The 22780-nt window shown below is 39.3% G+C and overlaps 2 protein-coding genes across 4 annotated transcripts in view; one reads left to right on the top strand and one right to left on the bottom strand.

Moving 5' to 3' along the window:
- Nucleotides 1–22780, bottom strand: part of CHLSN (cholesin) — a 152323-nt gene that overhangs the window by 129393 nt on the left and 150 nt on the right. For all 3 annotated transcript variants that reach the window (XM_082490388.1, XM_082490389.1, XM_082490387.1), the window contains exon 2: nt 21004–21146. In XM_082490388.1, coding sequence (XP_082346514.1) covers nt 21004–21129 — 126 coding nt within the window. In that variant the 5' untranslated portion in view covers nt 21130–21146. The remainder of the gene's footprint in view (nt 1–21003; nt 21147–22780) is intronic.
- On the top strand, nt 5513–6691 carry GPER1 (G protein-coupled estrogen receptor 1; the record flags this gene model as incomplete). The annotated part of the gene is made up of 1 exon (XM_082490385.1): nt 5513–6691. The coding sequence occupies exon 1, from the start codon at nt 5618–5620 to the stop codon at nt 6689–6691; it is 1074 nt and encodes a 357-aa protein (XP_082346511.1). The 5' UTR covers nt 5513–5617.

The raw sequence follows: 22780 nt of genomic DNA, 5'->3' as shown, positions 1-22780 counted from the left end.
ATTGACTCACTAATTAACTGGAATGAAAGAATACGTTTCACTTCCATGGTACGTGTGTCCTGGAAAGGACTGCCAGATTGACCTACGAGAGTAAAAAACGCTTGATGCTTTGTGAATTTTATTTTTACTTGCGTGCGGATAGAGCCTGAAGTCCTGTGATGAATCATCTTTCACTATATGTTTTGTGGTCCAATTTTGTAAAATTTTTATATTATCTCCCAAGAGTTTTGCAATATACACTTTACGAAAAACAAAATGGTTTTAGCAGAATAGTTTGAATGGGTACGGTTGCTGTCCCTGCAAAAGGAAAGGCTGAACTTTTAAAAATTATTTTTAGTAAGGAAAATGCATTCTCAGAATTATTGGCAACCAAAAAGCCTGAATACACGAAATACTCCCTCATCCAAGGTTTTCCGTAGGCACAGAACAGTATTGATCCCAACTCAAACTAAGTTTGATTGTTGGCAAGAACGGGAAAGTGACTGAGGCTGGCCTCAGGACAAGGCACGAGGGTGCTCTAGAACGGGGCAGCGGAGGCAGAGACGTGCCATTCAGCAGCGGAAAAAGGTCAGTCAGTACGTGTGCTAACAGCGAGATGGGATTTGGAGGAGGAGATCAACCTGCGTGCAAGACTTCATGAAGATTACAACAGCATCTGTATTTCCTCCAGAGGTAATTTCAGTAGAGATTCTTATACAAGTCTTATTTCTCCTACATATGGTTATATTACACTGTAAACATTGCAACACTATTTTAATTTATGCTTCCTTCCCCTTCCACGCAACGCTGTACCTTACTTTTTTTTCAGCTTTGCCCACCCTGGCCCTGATCTAATTTCTCCAGGACTCGACCCAAAGCACTTCCACGCTTGCGACAGGAGCCAAAGCTCTTCCACCCTGCAGGGCTCACCCCGCTCACCGTCCCGCCGGAGGGGCTGCCGCGTGGCGGGGGCTCACGAGCTGCGCCACATCACACCTCTTCGGGCGCCCTCTCCTACCCTCACACCTCCCACGTGCTTCCTCCTCAACTGTCACCTTCTTGCAAGGCAACAGCCGGCACATATGTTGAAGTCTGCTAAATTACACAGAATCTCTTCTCTTATCCTCCACTGTAAGCCTCTCGCTGCCCCTAAGTCCATCATAGACGATCACACCAGTGGTCCTTAAGAGTGTAGCGTTAGACATGTTTATTGAGGTATATACAGTGTTTTAGAAGTTGACCACTACAGGTTTGAAAGTGAACTGCTAGGAAAACGCTGGATTACTGAGCTCTGACATTAGACGCACACTACCACACCAGTCGCTTTCCCGCATGTTCTCAGTGACAATCGAGGGAAGGTAGGAGAGGCGGAACTGTAATACCGAATGCTGTCCCAGCGGTGACCAGGTATGGATCACCGAGGCGCTCCCTAGAGAGTCCCATGGAGCATCTGCAGCTGCCAGGGAAAGAGAAAGGGTACAATGTTCAGCAGCTGCTAAAATTAGTTTTAAGCATTTTATGGAATATGGAAGTGACGAACAGTGAGATTAAGATAGATTAATCAGTTACAATAATTTGCCTGCACAAACAAGAGCCTGAAGATGTTGTCATCTGTTTTAGGAAGCAGGATTCAGAGAATTCACATGACCATCTCATAAAATATTTAGTGAAATACAGAACTCGCTAATTACAATATAATAATACAACATAATGATACTCGATTCAGTCTCTTATGCTTCATAGTTCTACTAGCAGGAAAAAAAAGCCACTTCATGGGTCTTTCAAAAGAGAATTTCCAAAGCATTCTGGAAGTATGGCAAAGTGACGTATTTCTTATCATGAATTCAAACAAGAAAATTAGCACTCATAACAGAATTATACATTCTAATAGCAAATCAGCTGATATTCACAGCTAGAAAAACAAGGGCAGACAGACCAGCTGATTATCAAGTCCAGGCCCCCGAAATTACCAACTAACACCCAGAAGCTAACATGATGCATAAAGGAAAGTAAAAATTCCTTCTGGCCCTTACAAGATCAGTGGAAGCTCTGAAGGACAGAATTAAGTGCAGCAGAACCACATGATCAACAAACAACAATAAAGACTCTTTATAATCCTGTTCTTTAGGACAGCAAAAAATTAAGACCTTCAAAGCTGGTATCACAAGATTTTCGTAACATTACAATTATTGCAGTCCTATAACGCAATCACATATGTCCACTTCTCAAAGCAAAATGCTTTAGGCTCGCTGGCCCCACGGCCTGTGGGAAGAGACTCCAGAAAGTCATTCCGCACCCAGCTGACATCTGCTCTGAAAATCTTGACCAGCACTAATTTGCACAAGTTTTCTTCTAAGCTAAATAAAAATTTATTCCAAAGCTACTTATGAAGAGCCATCATGTAAGAACATCTTAAACTTTTTTCAGAACACTGCCAAAACCTGGTATTCCTACAGGGAATCAGCAAATAACGGACTTGCCCCAATGGCACTAGGAGGCAAAGAGCCTTCTACTCCCAAAGCCACTTGTGTAGAGAACTTCTGCTTCGCTTTTCTACAGATGAGATCTTTTCATAATCTAAAAATATTTTACCATTGTAAAAGATGTAATACATCCATTAGAATGACATGTTAATTGTTTACTCCGCACTTCTGGAGCTGTAAAATTGGCTTCTTGAAATCCTAAATGCTGAGACCCAATTCATCCCGTTCCCGTAGCAGCAGAACGCCGCATGGATGCACAGCAGAGCCATTAACGGCACTTCACATTCAGGTACCAGATCAGTATGATCCTAAAAAGCAACTTACGCAAACAAAATAGTTCTCTTTTATGAGAAAGAAAGGTTTAACCTTCTTTCTGTTCTAAGAATTCGGGCCACCAGTAGGTGGTGCGTCTGGAAATGCCAAGTAGGTTTTTTCCTCCCCCTACAGATGAAATGCAAAACTCCACCTGCAGCACTGGTGGCTTTATGCAAGACTGAGGCTCCACCGCCTCTGCAAAATAAGCTTATTTTATCCATGTGATTTTGAGCTGGGCAATTCCAAGAACTGTGAGGATGATGATGCATACCTGAAAATTTAAATACAAATGAGCAAAATGGGATCGACATGAAGGTAAGAAAACAGATTTAAGTTGTCGGTTTAGCAAATGACCCTCCTCAGCTGTTAGACTTCTCTCAATCGAATACTTCTCTTTAGATCGTCCAGAGGCTTTTAAAAATACCACGTAAAGCAGCACTTATCGCTTTATATCTATAAATATGCTTAGATACAATTTGCAAATAAATCTCTTAATTATTGATCAGCTGAGCTGTAGGTTTGAATGGACGCCCTAACCTGAGAAAATGCCAGAGGCAGAAAGGAGGCTAAAATGAACATTAGGCAAAATAAAACCGACACATAAGAGGGAAAAGATGCTTGATTAGTTCTAGTAAAAAAGCAACCAGCAGAAACAGGGTTAATTCTAGCCTTATAAGGCTGTTCAGCAGCACTTCAACTGCACACAAATTAGAACAACCCTGGGAATCTATAAAGCTTGTTTTATTGCCAAGGACATGCAGCAAGATCTGCATTTTGCTGTTGTAAACTATCCTTTATTTAAGACGTTTTAAAACAGAATAGACTTTTATATGATTCTTTTTTTACTGCCGAATCATCAACAGGTGGCATTCACTGCAGCTTTGCGCACCTAAATCCAAGTTTTTACTGAGCCGAGAGTGGAAGTTGACAGATCCATGAAGCGTGTACCCGAGCAAGAGCCAGCCTGCGTCATCTGGAGGAAAATCGCCTCTGCAGAAATGGAATTAAGGTAAAAATAAAGAGTTTCTCAGTTACACGCTTCCCTGTAACGCTTGTAATTGCTTGGCTTTCGGTGGCCATTCAGATGTAATTAAAATCCGATCATAGACAGACCTTTGAAAAAAATCACTTGCTTGGACTGGTAACTTATCTTTTATTGTACTTAAACCACTTTACCGCCTTATTCAAAAATAAAAAGGATGTGACATAAAAGACAACAGCTCATGCCTGACTGCCACAGCTGCTCGAGCCAGACACCAAAACTTCTTCAAATAAGTGTAATTTCATGTGGGTATTTTAGCATAAAGATTTACATTATGGAAATGCTTCAAAACATAGCTACTTGTGTAGTTATGCCTGTTTAATTAAGAAATAAAAGCTTTGGAACACATATCTGTATTTAAGCATCTGCTAGCTACTTCTGCTAACTTGAATACGTTTAAGCAAACTCGGAGCTGTATTTCCGACTGAAAACACTCTAACACTCCTGCTCCATTAGTGATCTGCTCCTTTTTCTCCCCCAGACCATACATCAGCTGGGTTTAACTCGTTAAAATGTGGAAATATGCCTGAATTTTACTAGTAAACAATTTAACTTCTTTTTATTGGTTTTACTGCAATTAAAATCAAGGGGGTTGGCAGTAAGATGAAGATCAAAGCAATTCAAGATATTTAAAATTTCACACAAAATACCCTGGGTTGTCATTCCCTTGCTGTTTTTTTTTTTTGTTTTTTTTGTTTTTTTGTTTTTTTGCTTTGGGCTGTCTTTTGTTTGAATGTTTTTTTTTCTTTTAAATAAACTTGTAGCAATGCTTCAAGCCCATAGCATTCAACCTTTGTAAGTAAACAAATCAGATAACTGATATTTTCCATTCTTATCCGGAAGTCAGTGCAACATAATTAATCACAAAGAAAAGCAAATTGAGTATCATAATGTTGGTGTAAATCAATATGCTGCTCGTATTACCTTCATTTCGAAAATCTGCCTTTTCCTTCCCCCTGAAAGCAGAAGGAACCAACTGCTTTTCATCTCCGTTACCTTCTCAGCCACAGACTCTGCTACTTAATAGTCTTACCAGCTGATGATGAAATAAATGCATATCTTTTTTATCTATCTATCTATCAAAAAAAAAAAAGAAGTTTTTCTTCAGTGGGCTGAACTCACTCATCTGATTTTCTATATTTCTACATTTTCCAATACTGAATCCCTGAAGGGCACATAACGTTTTAACAGTTCTGCCCTCACAATACATCCTTATGTATAACAAATCTGAATTCTTTTAACTGAACCTCTGTCCGTATATTCAAACGTGATGTTTCCTACAGCCTCCGCTGTGTATGTTAAGTTAGCAGAAGCATATGGTACAGTGCTGGAGTACGAGATTAATGGTTTTCCATTTACAAATTGCAGGTCCAAGGATGTTCATTGATTATTAAAAGAAAACAAATGGAGCTAAAATTCTACTGCCTTCCGACCTCCATGAAGCAACACTGTCGATGAAAAGCTTTTAATAAAGAGATCCAAGTAGCATAATGGTAAAGAGATTCCTACATGATCTTAAGGCATACAGGAACTGTAAATTCTCTCATTTGCAGTGTATATAGTGTCCTGTAAAATAACTTCAGGAATTTACTATTTGTACTGTTACATTTCAGTCAATTTTAAGTCTAATTAATTTGACTTCTAAAAAATTTTAAATTTCCTATACAAAACTGTACATCTTTTTCCATTCCAAACAAAATGCTTACTATGAACTTAGTTGAAAACAACCAAAAACCTGATTTTTTGGCATCACCACCAAACTGTGAGTACTGATACCTTCTCTGCAGATATTTTAACCATGGAATCTTATTCTGCCTCAGTATCACCTCTTATATGTAACAGCACAACTTTTAACCTAAATGGATCACATTTGTGTAATGAAAGCATATCTTCTAGATTAGCTGATAAATCAGAACACCAACAATATGTTATCGGTCTTTTCTTATCGTGTCTTTACACAATCTTTCTTTTTCCCATTGGTTTTGTAGGAAACATTCTGATACTGGTTGTCAACATAAGCTTTCGTGAAAAAATGACTATTCCAGACCTTTACTTCATAAATCTGGCAGTAGCTGATCTCATTTTAGTTGCCGATTCTCTCATTGAGGTTTTTAATCTTGACGAAAAGTATTACGATATCACTATTATTTGTACCTTTATGTCTTTGTTCCTTCAGATCAACATGTATAGCAGCATTTTCTTTCTGACATGGATGAGTTTTGACAGATACATAGCACTGGCAAAAGTAATGAGGTCCAACATATTTCGCACTATGCAACACGCTAGATTAAGCTGCGGTCTCATATGGATGGCGTCTATTTCTGCAGCACTAGTTCCATTTACAGCTGTGCACTTACAACACACCGGAGAGGTCTATTTTTGTTTTGCAGATGTAAAAGAAATCCAGTGGCTAGAAATAACCTTGGGGTTTATTATCCCCTTCGTGATCATCGGTCTTTGTTACTCATTAATTGTTCGAGTTCTTATAAAAGCACACAAGCACAGGAGTCTTCGACTGCGGCGACAAAAGGCTCTACGAATGATTTTTGTTGTTGTCTTGGTTTTCTTTATCTGCTGGCTACCTGAGAATGTCTTCATTAGTGTTCAACTCCTGCAGAAGAAAAGCGAGCCTGTCTCTTCGAGCAGCCCATCCTTCAGACACGATTATCCTTTAACAGGACATATTGTGAACCTGGCAGCTTTTTCTAATAGCTGTTTGAACCCCTTAATTTACAGTTTTCTAGGGGAAACCTTCAGAGACAAACTGCGACTGTATATTGAACAGAAAACAAAAATGTCAACACTACATCGCTTTTGTCAGGCTGCCTTAACGTCTGTCATTCCTGACAGTAATGAGCAATCGGAAGTCTGATTTAGTAGTGGTTGTATAAAACATATGACTGTGAAATTGTGCAAATAGTGAACAAAATGCTTGCTACTAACAGAAAAAAGTGCATTTCTGTATACGTGTGTATATATATATATAGTATCGCTCTACTGAGTATTGAAGGTTTATATTCAAAGTGTTTTTATGACAAGACTTTAATGTAGAAGAACATGGTTTAGTCAGATTTATATTTAATTATGAACAGGATTATTGAAAACTGAGCACTGAAGGAGCTTTATTTTGTATTACACATGTATGAATGACAATATGGGAGAAAAATTTATCAAGTTAGGAAGACTCTAGGTGTAACCTGATTACCAGAGATGCTACTTTGCTGGTGTATATGAGGTACTTCCACTGAAATAATGAAGCTGCCGTAACAGTGGGGAAAAAATCATTACGATGTATCGATGTGGAAATGCAGAAAACATTGATTTTTTTCATCCAAATATGTTAAGATAAATTACTTTGCTTAGAAGAACTACATAGTACTATCGTCACTGTATTCTAGCATGTCTTCCACTATTAACTTTTTTAAATCTTTATATAATCTAGCACGGTGGTGAGTTTTTGTCTCATAAATGTAATCTACTGTTTACATCAATACTTGATCAAAACTGAGATCATCTGTAACTATATTGCTCATCTCAAAGAACTTCACGGAAGCAAAATGTAATGCTTCGTTCTGTCTTTTAAGGATTCCCAAGACAATCTTTGCCAGGACAGACATAATTGGGCCTTTTGTCAGAAATGCCCGTGCCTGTCCGTATGTACATTCATATCTGCCTTCAGATTTAAATGAAAGTTCCACCAGACTCCTTCACATTTAGCAGGCCGATTTCGATGGCCAGAACAAAATGCTTTGGCTTTCAAAAAAAAAAAAAAAAAGTCAATTTCTCCAAAGGAATATAAGAATTGCTTATGAAAACGACAGAAGCCTCAGTTTTTAGAGGGGGAGAACTTGTGCAATGGGGAGTGTGATTAGCTGTCATCAGATTCGTGCATCATCTCTCCCACCTCCAGAACCCACTGGACTTTCAAGATTTTTAATATGCATGTTGGTTGCTTTGTTCATTTGAAGATAAATTATACAAAGAAAAATGCTAGCACCACATACTTGAAAACAACTGGTTTTAATTTCTGCTAGAAAATAATTGGGTTTTAAATCTGATTGATGTTTAGCACAGGTTACTGCTGAACTTGCTCGGAGGGAGCTGTAAGTTCCCAGAGATTAGTGTGCAGGATCATTAAAGCATCACTTGCCGCGCCTCTAAAGTGCACAAACTCATTTCACCTCTGTGCTCATTGACTTCAGCACCAGAACGCTGCAGAATAAGATGCTTTGTCTTATTTTCAAGAGTCGTATAAGAATTAATCAATACATGAATGGATTTTAAAGGATTTTTAAACATAGACACCTAAAACAATGACTAAAGTTACTAAGCAATAAAGAAAACAGTGAAAAAAAAAAAAATTATTCCGCTCATATTTCTCACGAAATACTTAGAGCTTCCTAGTGGAAGCTTTGGCCACAAAAGACTTGACCTATAAACAGAAAGGCCACAAGACGATGGCTGAATTTGAAATAGATAGCTAGATACTCCTGCAACTGGAGCTGCAGGGTGGAGTCTGCGGCAGCTGCAGATTATTTGTGAGCAACAGCTAATCACAGCCTAAGGAAAAATGTCATTTAGTCACATCTTCCCTGTAGAACACCAAATATATCTTCTCTCAAGAAAGATGCCAGCATTGCCATGCCCTCTCTGCGCAGAACGGGAGTTGCTAAACACCACTTCGCAAGAAATCTCACCCCACTGCGCTACATCACACATTGCCCTTTTTCCTCATTATTTTCACCTTTGGAATTAGCCACAATTACTCACATCCTATTGACTGCCACTGTGCATCAATCACACCTTGAAAGACAGCTATTTCAGACAATGCAGAGCTGAAGGAATGGGTAATTCTCTTGGCTATGCCACGCCGTGAAGACAGACCCATCCTCGGAGCTTACAGATCTATTAGGTTTGTGTCATCTTGACACTTGCCGTGAATAAATAACTTATTTGGGGTTACAGGAATACGCTTTCCCAATCGTAGTTGTTGCTTATTTTGCTTTTATAGGAGTAAACTCCTTTCCCCTCCTCCTCCCTTCCAATACAGGAGTCTGGGTTTTGATCAAGGCTATGACAGGAGCCCTTTCATCACCACTGTAGGTAACAAATCAAGAAAGTGTCTTTGCTCAGAAGCTTATAATAATAAACAGGCAGTACTAGCAAATACCTGCTCATACACACTGTGAAATAGTTTGTTTCTACATGATCGTATTCAGCAATGTCCTGATCTCACAGTGAAATCTGGCACAGATAAGATTACTGTAGTATGAAGAAAACAGGATTTACTCAGCCTGAAACAACCTATTGCACATTCAAAACCAAATTACAAATCTAAACTACCTGGTGAGTTTCCTACTGTTGATATTTTGGTACAGGCTTATGAACTGTGCCTGAAACGACTAAATTTAAACATACTTCTTACTTTAAACAAAAAGTCTTCTTCCAGGTGAAAAAAATGGCACACTTCTTCCCAAAACTTTTTTTTTAAAAAAACCAGCAACTATGTGCAAAGTAACATTTACAGAAATGCCATACAACTTTCATGTATTTATATATACAACATGCTTTCTGCAGCCCATCATCTTGCAGTAACTCCTCACCACAGCTTATCCATGAACAAAAAGAGCTGCACTTTATGTAGTTTTAAAATTAAAGAGCATTTTTAAATTAAAGAGCATGATCATCAGTAAGCAAAACCTTTTCTGGAGTGTAGGGGAAAGGGGAAATGAGTGTAAGAATTGTGATATAACTACTGCACTTAACTTTTCCCTCTGGTCTCTCACAAATTGTTCAATTGTTCAAGGAAAGGATTCCGTATGCCTTTCTAAAATGCTGGACTGATGACAACTATGAGATTTAAAAACCTGCTTATCACAGATGCTTACAATCTTTGCTGTAATATTCTATATCAAGTTTCCAGACAAGAGAAGTCCAGTATTAGGGAAAGCACACAAAGGAGAAAAAAACAAACAAAAAAAAAAAAAAAAAAAAAAAACAACAAAATGAGATCGAAGAATCCCTGAAACTGTTAACTGCTTTTGAAAATAATACCTTAACACAAAAAATGCTGGGAATGCACAGAGTATTATTGAATATCTAGAAACAAAATAAATCCAAACACCACAAACTAGCACCAGTCTGAACCTGATGGCCCCAAAAGCAACCGTCTTCCCTCACCTGCGTGGAAAGATATGAGAAAAAGTTATCTGAGACCATTTTAACATGTTAGAGAGATGCTGTAACTTGCATCCTTTAACAGTTTTAGGAGATACACTAAATACTGACTATGCAGGCACAACACATCCGCATCTAGAAAAAGCAAAGTCAGTCCATCTAGAGACGAAGCTTCATTAATTGATGAAAAGCGTTACAGGCTGTGAGGGCGTGTGACAGGGAATCTGCATCAATGACTCGGGTGATCCCAAACTCGGTGCAAGACTTTGACAGAGAACGGGCAAGATGCAAGAAAAGTCACCCCTCCCTTCCCCCTTCTGCTCCACAGAAAATCAGGAGAGTGGCAGTCAGAACAGTCAATCCACCAACCCCAAAAGACAACCATACACTATAAAATATTTTTTTAAAAATAAGCAAAAATCAGAATTCTTAAAACATGGTTTTCTTCAATGTTGTTTCTATCAAATGAAAGAGACACAGGTTCGTCTTATAGTCCCCCAGTGTAATCTCATGTTTATATTATTAACTGAAAATGTCTTATCTGGCATATGAAATCCATCTACCGAACTTGCAAATAGGCAAGCTTTAAAAAAAAAAAAAAAATTAACAAGAAAATGCTTTCAAAATTTCAGACTAATCTGTGCTTTAAACAAAATTCACTGGCTGTACAGTACAGGCTCTAATCTTTTTTTCCAGCCATCAAGTTATGTTAGAAGCTAACTGATTTTTTCTTCCCCCGTGTGAGGATTTTGCTGTATTCTCTCAGCCGTTTATTAAGATTGCAAAAGCTTGTCTGGACAATTTTGAATGGTTAGGACTGTCACGTAGGAAATGCGTTAAAAAGTGGTTTACCCTAAGTAAAAGCATGTCAAGTTCAACCCTGATTATCATTTCATTCCATTTGAACTTGTTTCTGCGTAAGTCGGAAAAACAAGTGAATGTATGAAGAAGGCAGGTGTGAATTTTAACAGCTATTCATAAGGTGAACCGATTAATTAATTTGATTTACATTGAAAACAACAAAGATAATGGTTTGATTTTGATTTAAGGGACAGTATCCTGCCCTTCCACTTCAGAAGTTTTACCGTACCCATTCAGACCATCAGACAAATATTTAAAATTTTCATCATAGAAGAGCATAGGGCCAACTTCATTGTTTAATTCAAATGATTGAATTATATCTTTGCAATAGAAGTTTACGCTTACATTACCGATACACCTACAGCAGCCCACGGGTAACAGTCAGACCTACCCATTCAGAGACTGTTTAAGTTAAGAAGTTGTTATTATTTTTTTACATTCTGTTTAATAAATATGTCACCGATAAACCATCTCCACCTGGGAATTGCACTTTCTCTTTTTTTATGCTAAATCTGCAGCAGCAGACGATGGGGAACAAGCCGTTTTTCAGACAGGGGCGCAGCCCGTGGCTGCCGCGGGCGCTACGCTGGGCTGGCGGGGAGGCACCGCCTGCTGCGCGCCCCACGCCAGGCTTTACGCGCCCACACGCGGGAATTGACAGCCTGAACACCCTCCATTCGTATTTATAATTTAGGTGTCCTGAGGTATCCTCCAAATTATTTATTCCACATTGACATACGATACACCAAAAACTTTCAGCTTTTGGCTTCCTTTTAGTCTTCCATTCCATCCCATGGCAGCAGGACACAGCCAGGAGCAAAGAACAAACAGTGGCGTCATACTGAGCCAGCCACCCAAGACGACAACAAAGCAGCAATGCCTTCTCAGGACTTCAGCCAGCGCAGGATCAGCTCATTACAGAATGACAGAATGCTCAGGGTTGGAAGGGACCTCTGGAGATCACCTAGTCCGATCCCCACCTTACTTCCAACATGGTCTCTTACACGCTACTTCAGTTGTTTTACATACATCCAGTGAATTGCACTACAAAATATGAAGACGATCGTCTGAGTCTCAAAGTAACCTGTGCATTTAGAGTGGCTTTTGCAGTTGTTCGACCCAGTGATAAAACCATATTCAGGTTTCCAACCTATTTTCTCAAATTGTTCAAACAGTCAGCTATAGCTATATACAGAAGTTTTAAACTTCTACACTAACAAACGACTGAACTATCCATCACCAAAAAGTAAAACCTAACTTTTTTAAATATACCTATTCTAAATAAATATTTAATGCAGCAAGGTAAGCCTTTCCAAAGCAGCAACTTTGCTTACAAGTCCCAACTCATTTGAGCTGCAAGCAAAATCACTGAAAAGGCTTAAAACCTTTTCAAATGGCATGGAATGTGTCTTCTGGAAGGACTTCAGAAAAACTGAAAAAAAGACATACTAGAGAAACAGGAAAATTATTGGAATGTTGTTAAGTTATCCTTAGAAATTGGAGTTAAGGCTATTTTTACAGAAAGAGCTCAGAGGTAGAATTGCCTAGTAGTAGTGGCGATAGATTTGTTTTCTGCCACAACAGCAGAAACATTTCCTTTCCCGGGCATTCTCTCAATAGAAACAGTAATATAATGGCAAATAGGATTTTCTTCCTTTTATTCTCTCTCCATTCAGAACTACAAAAGAAACAGCCTTTACCTGACTATAGAAACCTTTTAACTCTTGTGTTCCAGTACTTAGTTACGAGGGAAGCGCACCCAGCAAATAGAGAGAAATCAAGGGCAGCGCTCACTTAAACAACGTGACGATACTCCAAACATCCATCAGATGATTGAATAGCAAGAGAGGAAGAAGGTAGAGATAGTGACTCCTGTGGGAATTTCATTTATAAACTTGCTTGGCTTTCAAATACATAAAGTCACAGAATGGTTTCGATTGGAAGGGACCTTTAAAGGTCATCTAGTCCAACCCCCCAAGTCAGAAGAATTACTTCTGATATTAAAAGCTTAATACCTTTCGAACGGTGAGAAACATGGCATGCGATCTTCTTATTCTACTGTAAAGTTGGCTGATGAGGCATGACAGGGTTGAAGTGTCATGCAATCAGACACACAGACCTGCTGGCGGAGGTGCTGCTGGTTGTCACCAGATCACACAGACCTAACTGCACACTCAGCCCATGAGGATCCATGGAAACCCATCTGTCCCCTGTCCCTGCTAGATTTGTGCTCTTCTTGACCATCGCTGATAGTGAGTGAGACCTTTTGGGTCTTGGCCAGAAGATTTTATTACATCAGGATCAGGACAGTCGGTCACTCCTATTCTAAGCCCAAAGCAGACCATGACAATCTGGACAAATCTTTGTAACGAAGATATCATGTTTTAAATGAAGCGTGGTGAGCTTTTACCATGGAAACAAACTCCCACAAGTTTATTAAAAATGCCTCTAGAAAATCATGGAGCTACAGACTTGGACCTAAGAATAGATGGGACTTTCATAATAAAATAGGAAAAACTTGTTTATTTCTAAGGTAACTAGAAAAAAGAACCAGCCAAAGAGGTACACGAAGGCTCCAAATTCTACTCTTAGTCCCCAAAAAGGCCGTGATCAATTTCAATGAGCTTTGTGGTACAGTCCAGTACAACAGTTCTGTAACCGCCTCGCTATTTTACAAGTGGGGAAACATGAATAATTTCCATTTATGATTCAGTACATTACGTAAAGGCAGCATAGAATGACAGTTATTAAAAGTGTGTATTTTCTCCACATACTTTCTACTCTCTTCTATATAATGATGCAGCTCTAAGTCTGCGGTACATTCTGGGAACAGTTTTGACTGTTGAGCAGAGCTCTGTCTTCCCTTGTATATATATGTTGTTTGCAAAAGCCTGGTCTACAGATGCAAATTATTAAGATCATGCTGAGAAATTTAATAAAACAGTGGTTGATGATCTTCCGTTTGATGTCCTACAGAACTCTTGTGGGATTCAATTAGAAATAGGTAAATGCATTCGAAGACAGCGTCTGGTTCTTTAAGCAAGAGGTTCCCCTGCCGAATACCTTCATGCCTGTACCCTCGTTATTTCAGGCAGCTTCTGAAAGTCAAAAGATTACTTTTCTGTTCTAATGACCTGTTGGATGTAACAGATGAGCACTTTCCAAGTATTTATTAATCTGCATGGCTTTGATCTAATACCCGAGCCATTTTACCTATGCTGCAATTTATTAATTAACATACATCAATATACACTAATCTTTGCTGCAGTTCGCAGTATTGCATCTCAACACAACAGGTATTCCGGAGGAGGAAACTTCTGGTGAAATACTTCTAGTTTCTCATACTGCGTTTCATACTGTGGAAACAGCCACTTTTATCTGCTCCGATTTTTCTTTATTTAAATATAAATCTATTCCATCAATACACAATAATTTGTATTTTATAAAAATCCTTATAGCAGACTCCTATGTTGTTTAAAAAAGCAGTAGTGTTCCGTTAAGGACAGGGATAACTGCTGCTTTTTAGAATAAACATATTTTAAATATCCCAATCTGTGCCATTTTAGGGGTTTTGAACAAATTAACATTAACAAAATAGCACCAAGACCAATAAAGAGGAAGTAACAAATCCACCGGACTCAAGCTTGCATTAACATTATTACTGTACACACTTCCAAGTTTCCAGCCCTGTCAAGAACCACTACCTTTGAATGCCCATTTCTGTTCTTTATCCTATACCAGAATGTAGCAAACATTTATCCTTTCAAGCTTACAATTTAAATTTCTTGCCAAGTGGAATGTGTTTTATGAAGTCAAACATGTAGTGGGAATTTTTGTTTGTTTTAAACTGAAGTTATACATATTTGGAGGTTTTGTTACAAGTTTTCTATATTCAGCAATTTGGGCCTTTTCCAGCAATTTTCATTTATGATGCTAACTATGATTCTAACTCTATGATGAGTTAGAAGTCATTAACACAGAACCAGGAAAAAAAAAAAAAGTCATAATTGACAAAAGGACAGAAAACAGTGTTCTCACTGGACTGGAGCTGGGCGACACGCGGTCGAGCAGACCTAACCTCTGCTCCCTCCTTCAGCCACCGCTCGAAGACCGTTACTCAACGGTCAGCCCAGAAGTGGGAATCCTGTGCTGAATTTCAGTTTTGTGAAGATATTTGCTGCTAAATCATGAAAGTGGGGATTTATACTGGAAACCTAATGAGAACCGTCGAGGAAGGTCTCACCAGGAAGGTCTCACCATGAAGAGAAGAATGGGAGCCAAGAGGAAACGTCGAGTATGTGCTCCACGAAGAGAAGGAAGAATTTCCCCTCTTAATAGTAAAAAGGGGACAGTTGCGTTTCACCCTCAAACTCCCCATCACTTTAATACCCTGGCTATATTAATTACTTTTATTAACAAGGAATTCACTTCAAATGTATACAGATTGAGGCAAATACCCAGAATTAGCATGAAACTCTTGCTAGTTAGTGTGTAATGAAGAACGCACAATTCCTTTAAACAAAAGTAAGAAATACACCACATATTGTTTATACCAAACACAGTTGGGGACGTGAGCCTTTTGCCTGGGAAAACCATCTTCAAAGTAGCAACTGTTTTCCCAGCTGTGAATACTCTTTCCTGGGAAATCTATTCCTACCATTACAAAAATAATTTTCAAAGGAATGTAAAATTATTCAGCCTAATCTATGCATATCCGTATTTCAGACACTATTTTGTACCTTCTTAGACATGTCTGTTTACAAAAGGCCTACTATTCTCTATAAACACTATATGGTGTCACAATCAAATTTACCACTTTTAAAAAATAAATAAATGTATGGGTAATTAAAAAAAATAATTTAAAGCAACTCCATCAATATTCTGATGAAAAAGCGTTAGCGGGAAACAAATATTTCAGTCCCGTAAGCAGCTGCCCACAAAGTTTGTGAGGGTTTTTTTTATTTATTTTTCCTAATTTGAGAAATATTGCATAGACGATAAGAAAGCAGACAAACCAAGTAAGATCTCACACAGTAAGTCACAAGTGCCAAATGGGTTTATAGTTGAAAAAAAAAAAAAAAAATTATGAAGCTATCAGAAGGCCATCCTGCGGCGAGGCAATCGGAAGCCAACGGGCCAGCAAACCTGTCTCTTTGTGCAAGTAAGAAAAAATGCAACTAAACCAAGAATAAACATTCAACTGAAAGGTAGCCCAAAGGAAAGAGAAATAGACCAAATATTTCAATTACAGACTAATATCCATACTGACATTTAACTTCGCCATTCTACGAAATAGCTGTCACCCCCCCTTTATCGCTGGGAAACTGCTAACTGCTGATGTATCCTCACATCGAGGCGTGGGGGCAGACGGAGGGATGGGGGGGAAGTTGAAAGATTGTGTCATCTTCTCTTCATAACACGGACAAAACTCTATTTGCATGTAAGAGACATTTTTTAAATGGTCAAAAAGAAAAAAACCCAAACAGTACAAGACAAGATTCTTATTTTAGGAGTTTATGCTAAATAAAATGAACTTTTTTGAATTTATCTTCCTTTTTTCAACATTTAAGATTGGTTTTCTACATATTTCCTAAACAAACAAAAATTAATGACAAACAGATAACACTAATGCATACAACAGAGGATTAAGCTAGTAAAGCAAAACTAAACAAATACAGGAAGAGCTGATAGTGGAATTGCAATGCAAGCAGTTTCCAAAATATATTTTTAATGTATATAAGATACATCTAATATTGGTAGCCCGGTAAACAGAAGAAAATCCTGCAACATCAACGCTAAGTTGTAACTTCATGGCATTTTTTAGGATGAGAAAATACAAACCAACTTCTTTTGATGGTTACAAGATAAGCTTCCCATTAATTAAAAAAAAAAAAAAATTAATGGAACAATAAAGGATTACTGAGTTTGTTTACAAATCATCCACAACTCATTATTTCAACAGCAGGCTTGGGTATGAATTAGTGGGTTGTCAAATAAATAAATACACTTTCCGATGATAGCTTTACAGTATCTGCTTGATAGGTTTTGTAGCATGAATGTCTGGTTTGCATTCATTAACCATTCAAATTACTACCCCAGTTCCCCGATCACAAGCAGCATTAAAGATCGTATCAAAGCAGCATTCCTAGCTATTCCACCAAGCTCACACCAACACGTTTATTTCCACAGCTTAAACATAATTGTATCTGGTTTTCCACTACCACAAGCGATGATTTTAAAGAATCATTTTTTGTGGTTCTCTTTGCTGTAGTACTAGCTTAATAACTCCCTCTTGGCCTTTACGGTAACCTCCAAAAAGTTGAACAGAAAAACCCTCTCCCTACTAATTTTGCCATTTTCCATTTAGTAAACAGCTCTTACTGTTTGGGCACCTGCACACTGGCCCTCTGATTAAAGAGCCACCATGAGCTACTTGTTTATTTGCCATTGTTTGTACTATCTGTATGGAATCTCAAAAATTAAATTCCTTTCCCACTGGTTTTGCCTTTATCTGGGGAAAACGTTGATTCCTCCTCCTCCAACCCTTCGCAACGCTGAAGCTGAGAAGGAACATACAAAGAGACGCCCGCTGACTGCCTGAGCGTTACCTGACGTACCCTTCAACCACCAACAACGGGATTTGATTAATATTGATTGCCTCTTAGTCATTGTAGTTTTCCTCAAAGTTACAATGTTTGCCAGGCTAAATTGGGAAGGAACAGGAAATTAATATTGCTTTCTACGATTATGAATTTTCAGTCTTGCCGAACAGATGTTCGGCTCTGGACAAATTTCTTACTGTTCTGTAGAAAGCCAGCAGCTCTGGAAGCGGCACTGGAGAAACGAGATCTACCCTTAAATTACAAGGTTAAGAGATCCTTTGATACAGTAAGGTCGTTCTGGGTAGAACTCTAATAGCCTTCATAAACAAAGCAGCCACAACATGTTGTTCCCTACCTGCGGTGTTGTGTCAGTACTGCAGTTTCGATAAGCTTGGTGGCACTAAGGCAGCCGCAATTCGGAAGGCTGAAGAAATCCATAAACAGAAGCAAGACACGGGGAACTGCAAACAAGCACTTCTAATGCTTCTGTTAGTTCCAGGTGACACGTTAACAATACTGTAATTTTTTTTTTTTTCCCCCTCAGAGAACCGAAACAAAAATTAATTTGTCTCAGACAAGGTCCATCGGAAAGTTTTTTATCCAAGAAGACAGTATTTAACTTCAGACCACCAGTCTAGATGACACATTTTAAATCTCTTTTCTTTGTTATGTGACAATTCAAAAGAATCATCTCCAACTATAGGAAGGTTTAACATACAAGTGTCTTCGTAAACTACAAAATCATCATAAAAAAAACCCCACACAAGTAAATCCAATATCCAGGCATTAAAAAATAATAATAAATCAATGTTTAAAATGTGGGGTTTATTGCCAAGTAGTTAAATAAAACAGTAACATTATGAAAATCCGTCAGAGAAAAAAAACACAAGGCTGCACTGATTTTAAAAACTTGTCTTTCTCAGCTCCACTAGAGATGTGTCTTTTAGAGCTGTGTAGCTCTAAGATCATTCATGAAAACATTTATATTGGTCTTGAATTGCTCATTGCTATTTAATGTAAACAGAAGAAATTGAGTAGATGAAAATCAATAAAACATCAAGATTACTCTGAAAGGTCAAGTTGTTCTAAGGAAAAACACTAGTCTTTGGCTGGTAAGAATTTTTGAAACAAATTTCATGAAGGAATGATGAATGTACTCTAAATCCAGTCACTTCAGACACACTTCAACTTGCCTGCCTGCAGCTCTATAATGAAATCAATTAAAGATTTACATTTTCCACTTTGGAGCCTAAAATTGCTGCACTAGAATAGAAAAAAAGTAAATCATAGGAAAGTAAAGTGTCTTAATGAACCAGCGAAACCTCTCTCCCACAAAAAGCTATGTAATAGCTATATACGTATAATATACACTATCTGTTGACTTCTTTCCATCATATAAGAGAGTCCTTAGGAGAAACTGGAGTCTACCCATCCTTACTTTAAGAATGCCAGAAAAAAGTTTTCTTTGACTTTTAATGCAGTAACTGAATTAAATCACATCTCATCAGAATCCAGTTGCGATAATTCGGGAATTTCTGTAGATCTATCAAGGCTCCAGCTTATTTTACAGTGACAGAAATAAAAGTAAAGAAAGTAAGGCTGCAGAATAAACACTCTCAGCAGTTGCCTTAATTTTGGTTCCAAATTTCTTCTTTGGAACCATCCAGACTAACTGAACACATCACTGCAGCCTCAAGAGTTCCTCCTGATCTTCCTGTACACACCAAGCAATTTTACCTTGTTTTCTACCACATGTTCCATGCTGACAAGGTTTGATGACCAAAAGCATTTTAAAGCATAACTGCCATTGTGACTTAACCAAGTATTTCACACAAAGCCGGGAGCACGCGTGCTGAGGAACAGTCATGAACTGGTAAACAGCTAGCTTCCATTAACCATTTCTGAAGCAAAACTGTTTAAGAGCTGCCTAACATTTTTCATTCTCAACAGCCATTTCAAACAAAAAACGCGGTCTGCTAACTTACACTTCCCTACTATCAACAGTTATAGTTTATAAAGCTGATGCCAAGAAACGACTTGTCATAGACCTTATATGGCATTCCCTAAAACTAACAGTAGATACATGTCTAAGCCACCCACTGACACCAACTTTTGTAATTCTAGGAACAGTTGTGCCTAGTGGTGTTCCCTAATAGTATTAAGGATTCTCCTTTCCATGTAATATTTGCTCTTTCTTTCACAGTCCTACAGTCTGCACGGCCAACAAATACTAATTTGGAGGTTCTAAGAACTTATCACACAATATTAGATGGTCCAAGAAGGCCCCGCTTGCTCGGGATTTGAAGCCCACTTGGGATTTTTTCCACTTCTACATGAAATTATACAGATTGTCACAGGCAATAAAACTTTAATTTTGACATTTCAATTTCACACTGTTTTATCCTGGAAAATTATTTTCCCTCAAATTGAATTATAGTGCCGTGAATCTAAAGTCATACCCGACAGAGGAAAGGAGAAACATTCCCACTTATTAAGCTATAAATACCATATTTTCTATTTTTGCTTTGATATAGACAAAAATACAATCTTTCCCTACTTTACTTAGGAAAGTTTCTGCCGAGTTCAAAACTACAAGAATTTACAGACCTCTGAATAGCTGCTGCCGATAGGTTGGCTTTTTTTCTATGATGCTTCAGAAACCCTAAATGTAATGGCTAGAAACAAAAATATTCTTCCCAACGAGCTTAAATAAAGCCTAATAACAAAATAAAAAGTACTACTTCTTAGTTATATGATCTCCATTGAGCTATACATCTCATGATAAATAAACCAACAAGCAGCTTTCACGTCTATTTTCTGTTAGACTGGGAAACATAAGAGAGTTAACACCATGGCTTAACATCACCCGGAGAAATCCTGAGGAAAAAACGTTTGCCTTTCCTTCTCCACTTCCCAACAGTATCGAACCACTTCATATTTCTTTGATCCACATTCTACAGTAGCCACTCAGAACAGCAGAATTGAATCACCCTCTTTATGTATCATTTCCATCACAAAAAACTTACAGCTCTAAGTTTCCACTTAAATTTAACATCTCAATATTGCTAATTTCATTCTCAAAAGATTAAGTCATAAATGTTCAGTAATACAAAGAGACTGCTGACACCTTCTGGCCACTTGACATTCTGTCCAAAAATCAAGACAATTTCCAAGAAAACATCTTTCATGTTTTTCCAGCCACTCAGGATCACATGAAGACTCAGACTACGCCTATATTGACGTATGACAGTTGCTTAAAGCCATATGGTTCGCCTTTCACCCACATTCTGTCACATTCTCTGTCTTTCACAGAAGCATCCAAAACAAAGAGAGATCACATACTCTGACTGCCACAATCCTACCCAGATTTGGCTTAATTTATCTTCTCCTTTTAACTTTTCGCTCTAGGTATATCGCATCCAGGGAATCACTGCAACTGAATCAAATAGTACATTCAGATTCAGAATCTCTAAACCCGTCACATCACAGGTAACAATATATCCACATTTTATTGAATTAAACAGTCAAAACCTGGAGAACCTACCTGCAGATTTTGTTTCTTTTTCTTTGCTTCAGTTTCTGATTCCAGCTCTCCCTCTGGGGCCTTTAGCTTTAGCTTTTTTCTTTTTTCTGCCTTCATTTCTTTTTTTTCCACATTCGTTTTTGGCATTCTCAAATAGAACTATTCTGTAACAGAAACCATCAAACTGCAATTAAAACCTTTTTTATATTAAATGTCAATCTTGTATACAGAGTTATACTATAATTACACTGGTATAAGAATCATTTGTCGCTACTTAACTATGAAAAGGTATATCTGCACTGAGTTTTGGAGAATTTTCATCATGTTTGCTTTAGGAAGATGTTATATTTAAGCTACTGTAAAACCAGAAAGTCATTCTCCTGTGGAAAACTCAGCACCTTTTGCAGAAAATGCTTCACTGACCCTCCTGGCAGTAATCCCCCAAAACTGATGCCGTGGTTTCTGCAGGTTATAATGCACCACATGGAACTGTCCAATCAATCGTCTACCTCAGGTAACACCACTGAGGCCTCTCTCTTCTCAAAATACATTAATGTGACTGTTAGTCATCTCATTAATATAAATACATGCGCATACACACATACCCACAAGCAAGAAGTAAGCCTACTTGAGTCCTAAACAGTTTTAAACCATCAGTTCTGTTTATAGTGCCAGTTTTTCCTGTTTTCATAGAATCATCCAGGTTGGAAAAGGCCTTGAAGATCAAAGTCCAACCATCAACCTGACACTGCCAAACCACAACTAACCCATGTCCCTCAGCACCACGGCTGCCCAGCTTTTAAACACCTCCAGGGATGGCAACTCCACCGCTGCCCTGGGCAGCCTCTTCCAGTGCTTGATAGCCCTTCGGGGGAAGAGATTTTCCCCAATATCCAAACTAACTCCCCCTGGCACAACTTGAGGCCGTTTCATCTTGTCCCATCACTTGTTACTTGGGAGCAGAGACCGCCCCCCCTCGCTACCCCCTCCTTTCGGGGAGCTGTAGGGAGGGAGAAGGTCTCCCCTCAGCCTCCTCCAGGCTGAACACCCCCAGGGCCCTCAGCCGCTCCTCATCACACGTGTGCTCCAGACCCCTCACAGCTCCGCTGCCCCTCTCCGGACACGCTCCGGCCCCTCAATGTCTGTCTTGCAGTGAGGGGCCCACATTTATACAGAACGTGGAAAAACTATGCTCAAAGAATTACGCCTCACGAGTTTCACCGTTCATTTTACACAGACATTATGGTGAAGGCCCAAACCACGACGCGGGGCTGCAGAGAGCACGGCTGCGAAGCCAGGTCTGGCGGTAACCGCGCATCATTTCTCCGAGAGAAAAAAAAAAAATCTGATTTACGGGGCTTTCAACAGCCGCCCACACACAGCCGCTCTCCGTGCGAGAGCGCAAACGCAGCAGCTGACCCAACCACCAGTATTTGCCCCAAAACACACCCCGAGAGACGGAACACCCCCGCCCGCCGGCCGCTCGGGCCCCGCACGAGTCCCGGCCCCGCCGCCGCCCCTCAGGGACCCCGCGGTTGGCGTCTCCTTTTACTGCGGAGCCACCGAAGGCTTCACGGGGAGTATTTCTAAACGCGAGCATCCCTCGGGGGGAAAAAGCCCCGTTACCCTCCGCCCGCACCACCCACCAGCTCCGCGGCAGCGCGGGCCCCGCACCCACCGCCCACCCGCAGCGGGGCCGGGAGCCGCACCGGGAGATGGGGGAGCGACCCCCTCGGCCGCCGCTGCCCCCGGAGTCCCCGCGGCCTGTGAGGCGCCCGCAGGTGAGGGACACGGAGCA

The sequence above is a fragment of the Vanellus vanellus genome, assembly GCF_965231255.1.
Source record: "Vanellus vanellus genome assembly, chromosome: 14".
Lineage (NCBI taxonomy): Eukaryota > Metazoa > Chordata > Aves > Charadriiformes > Charadriidae > Vanellus > Vanellus vanellus.
Note: the sequence above shows the minus strand (reverse complement) of the source record. Positions and strands in the feature narration are given on the sequence as shown.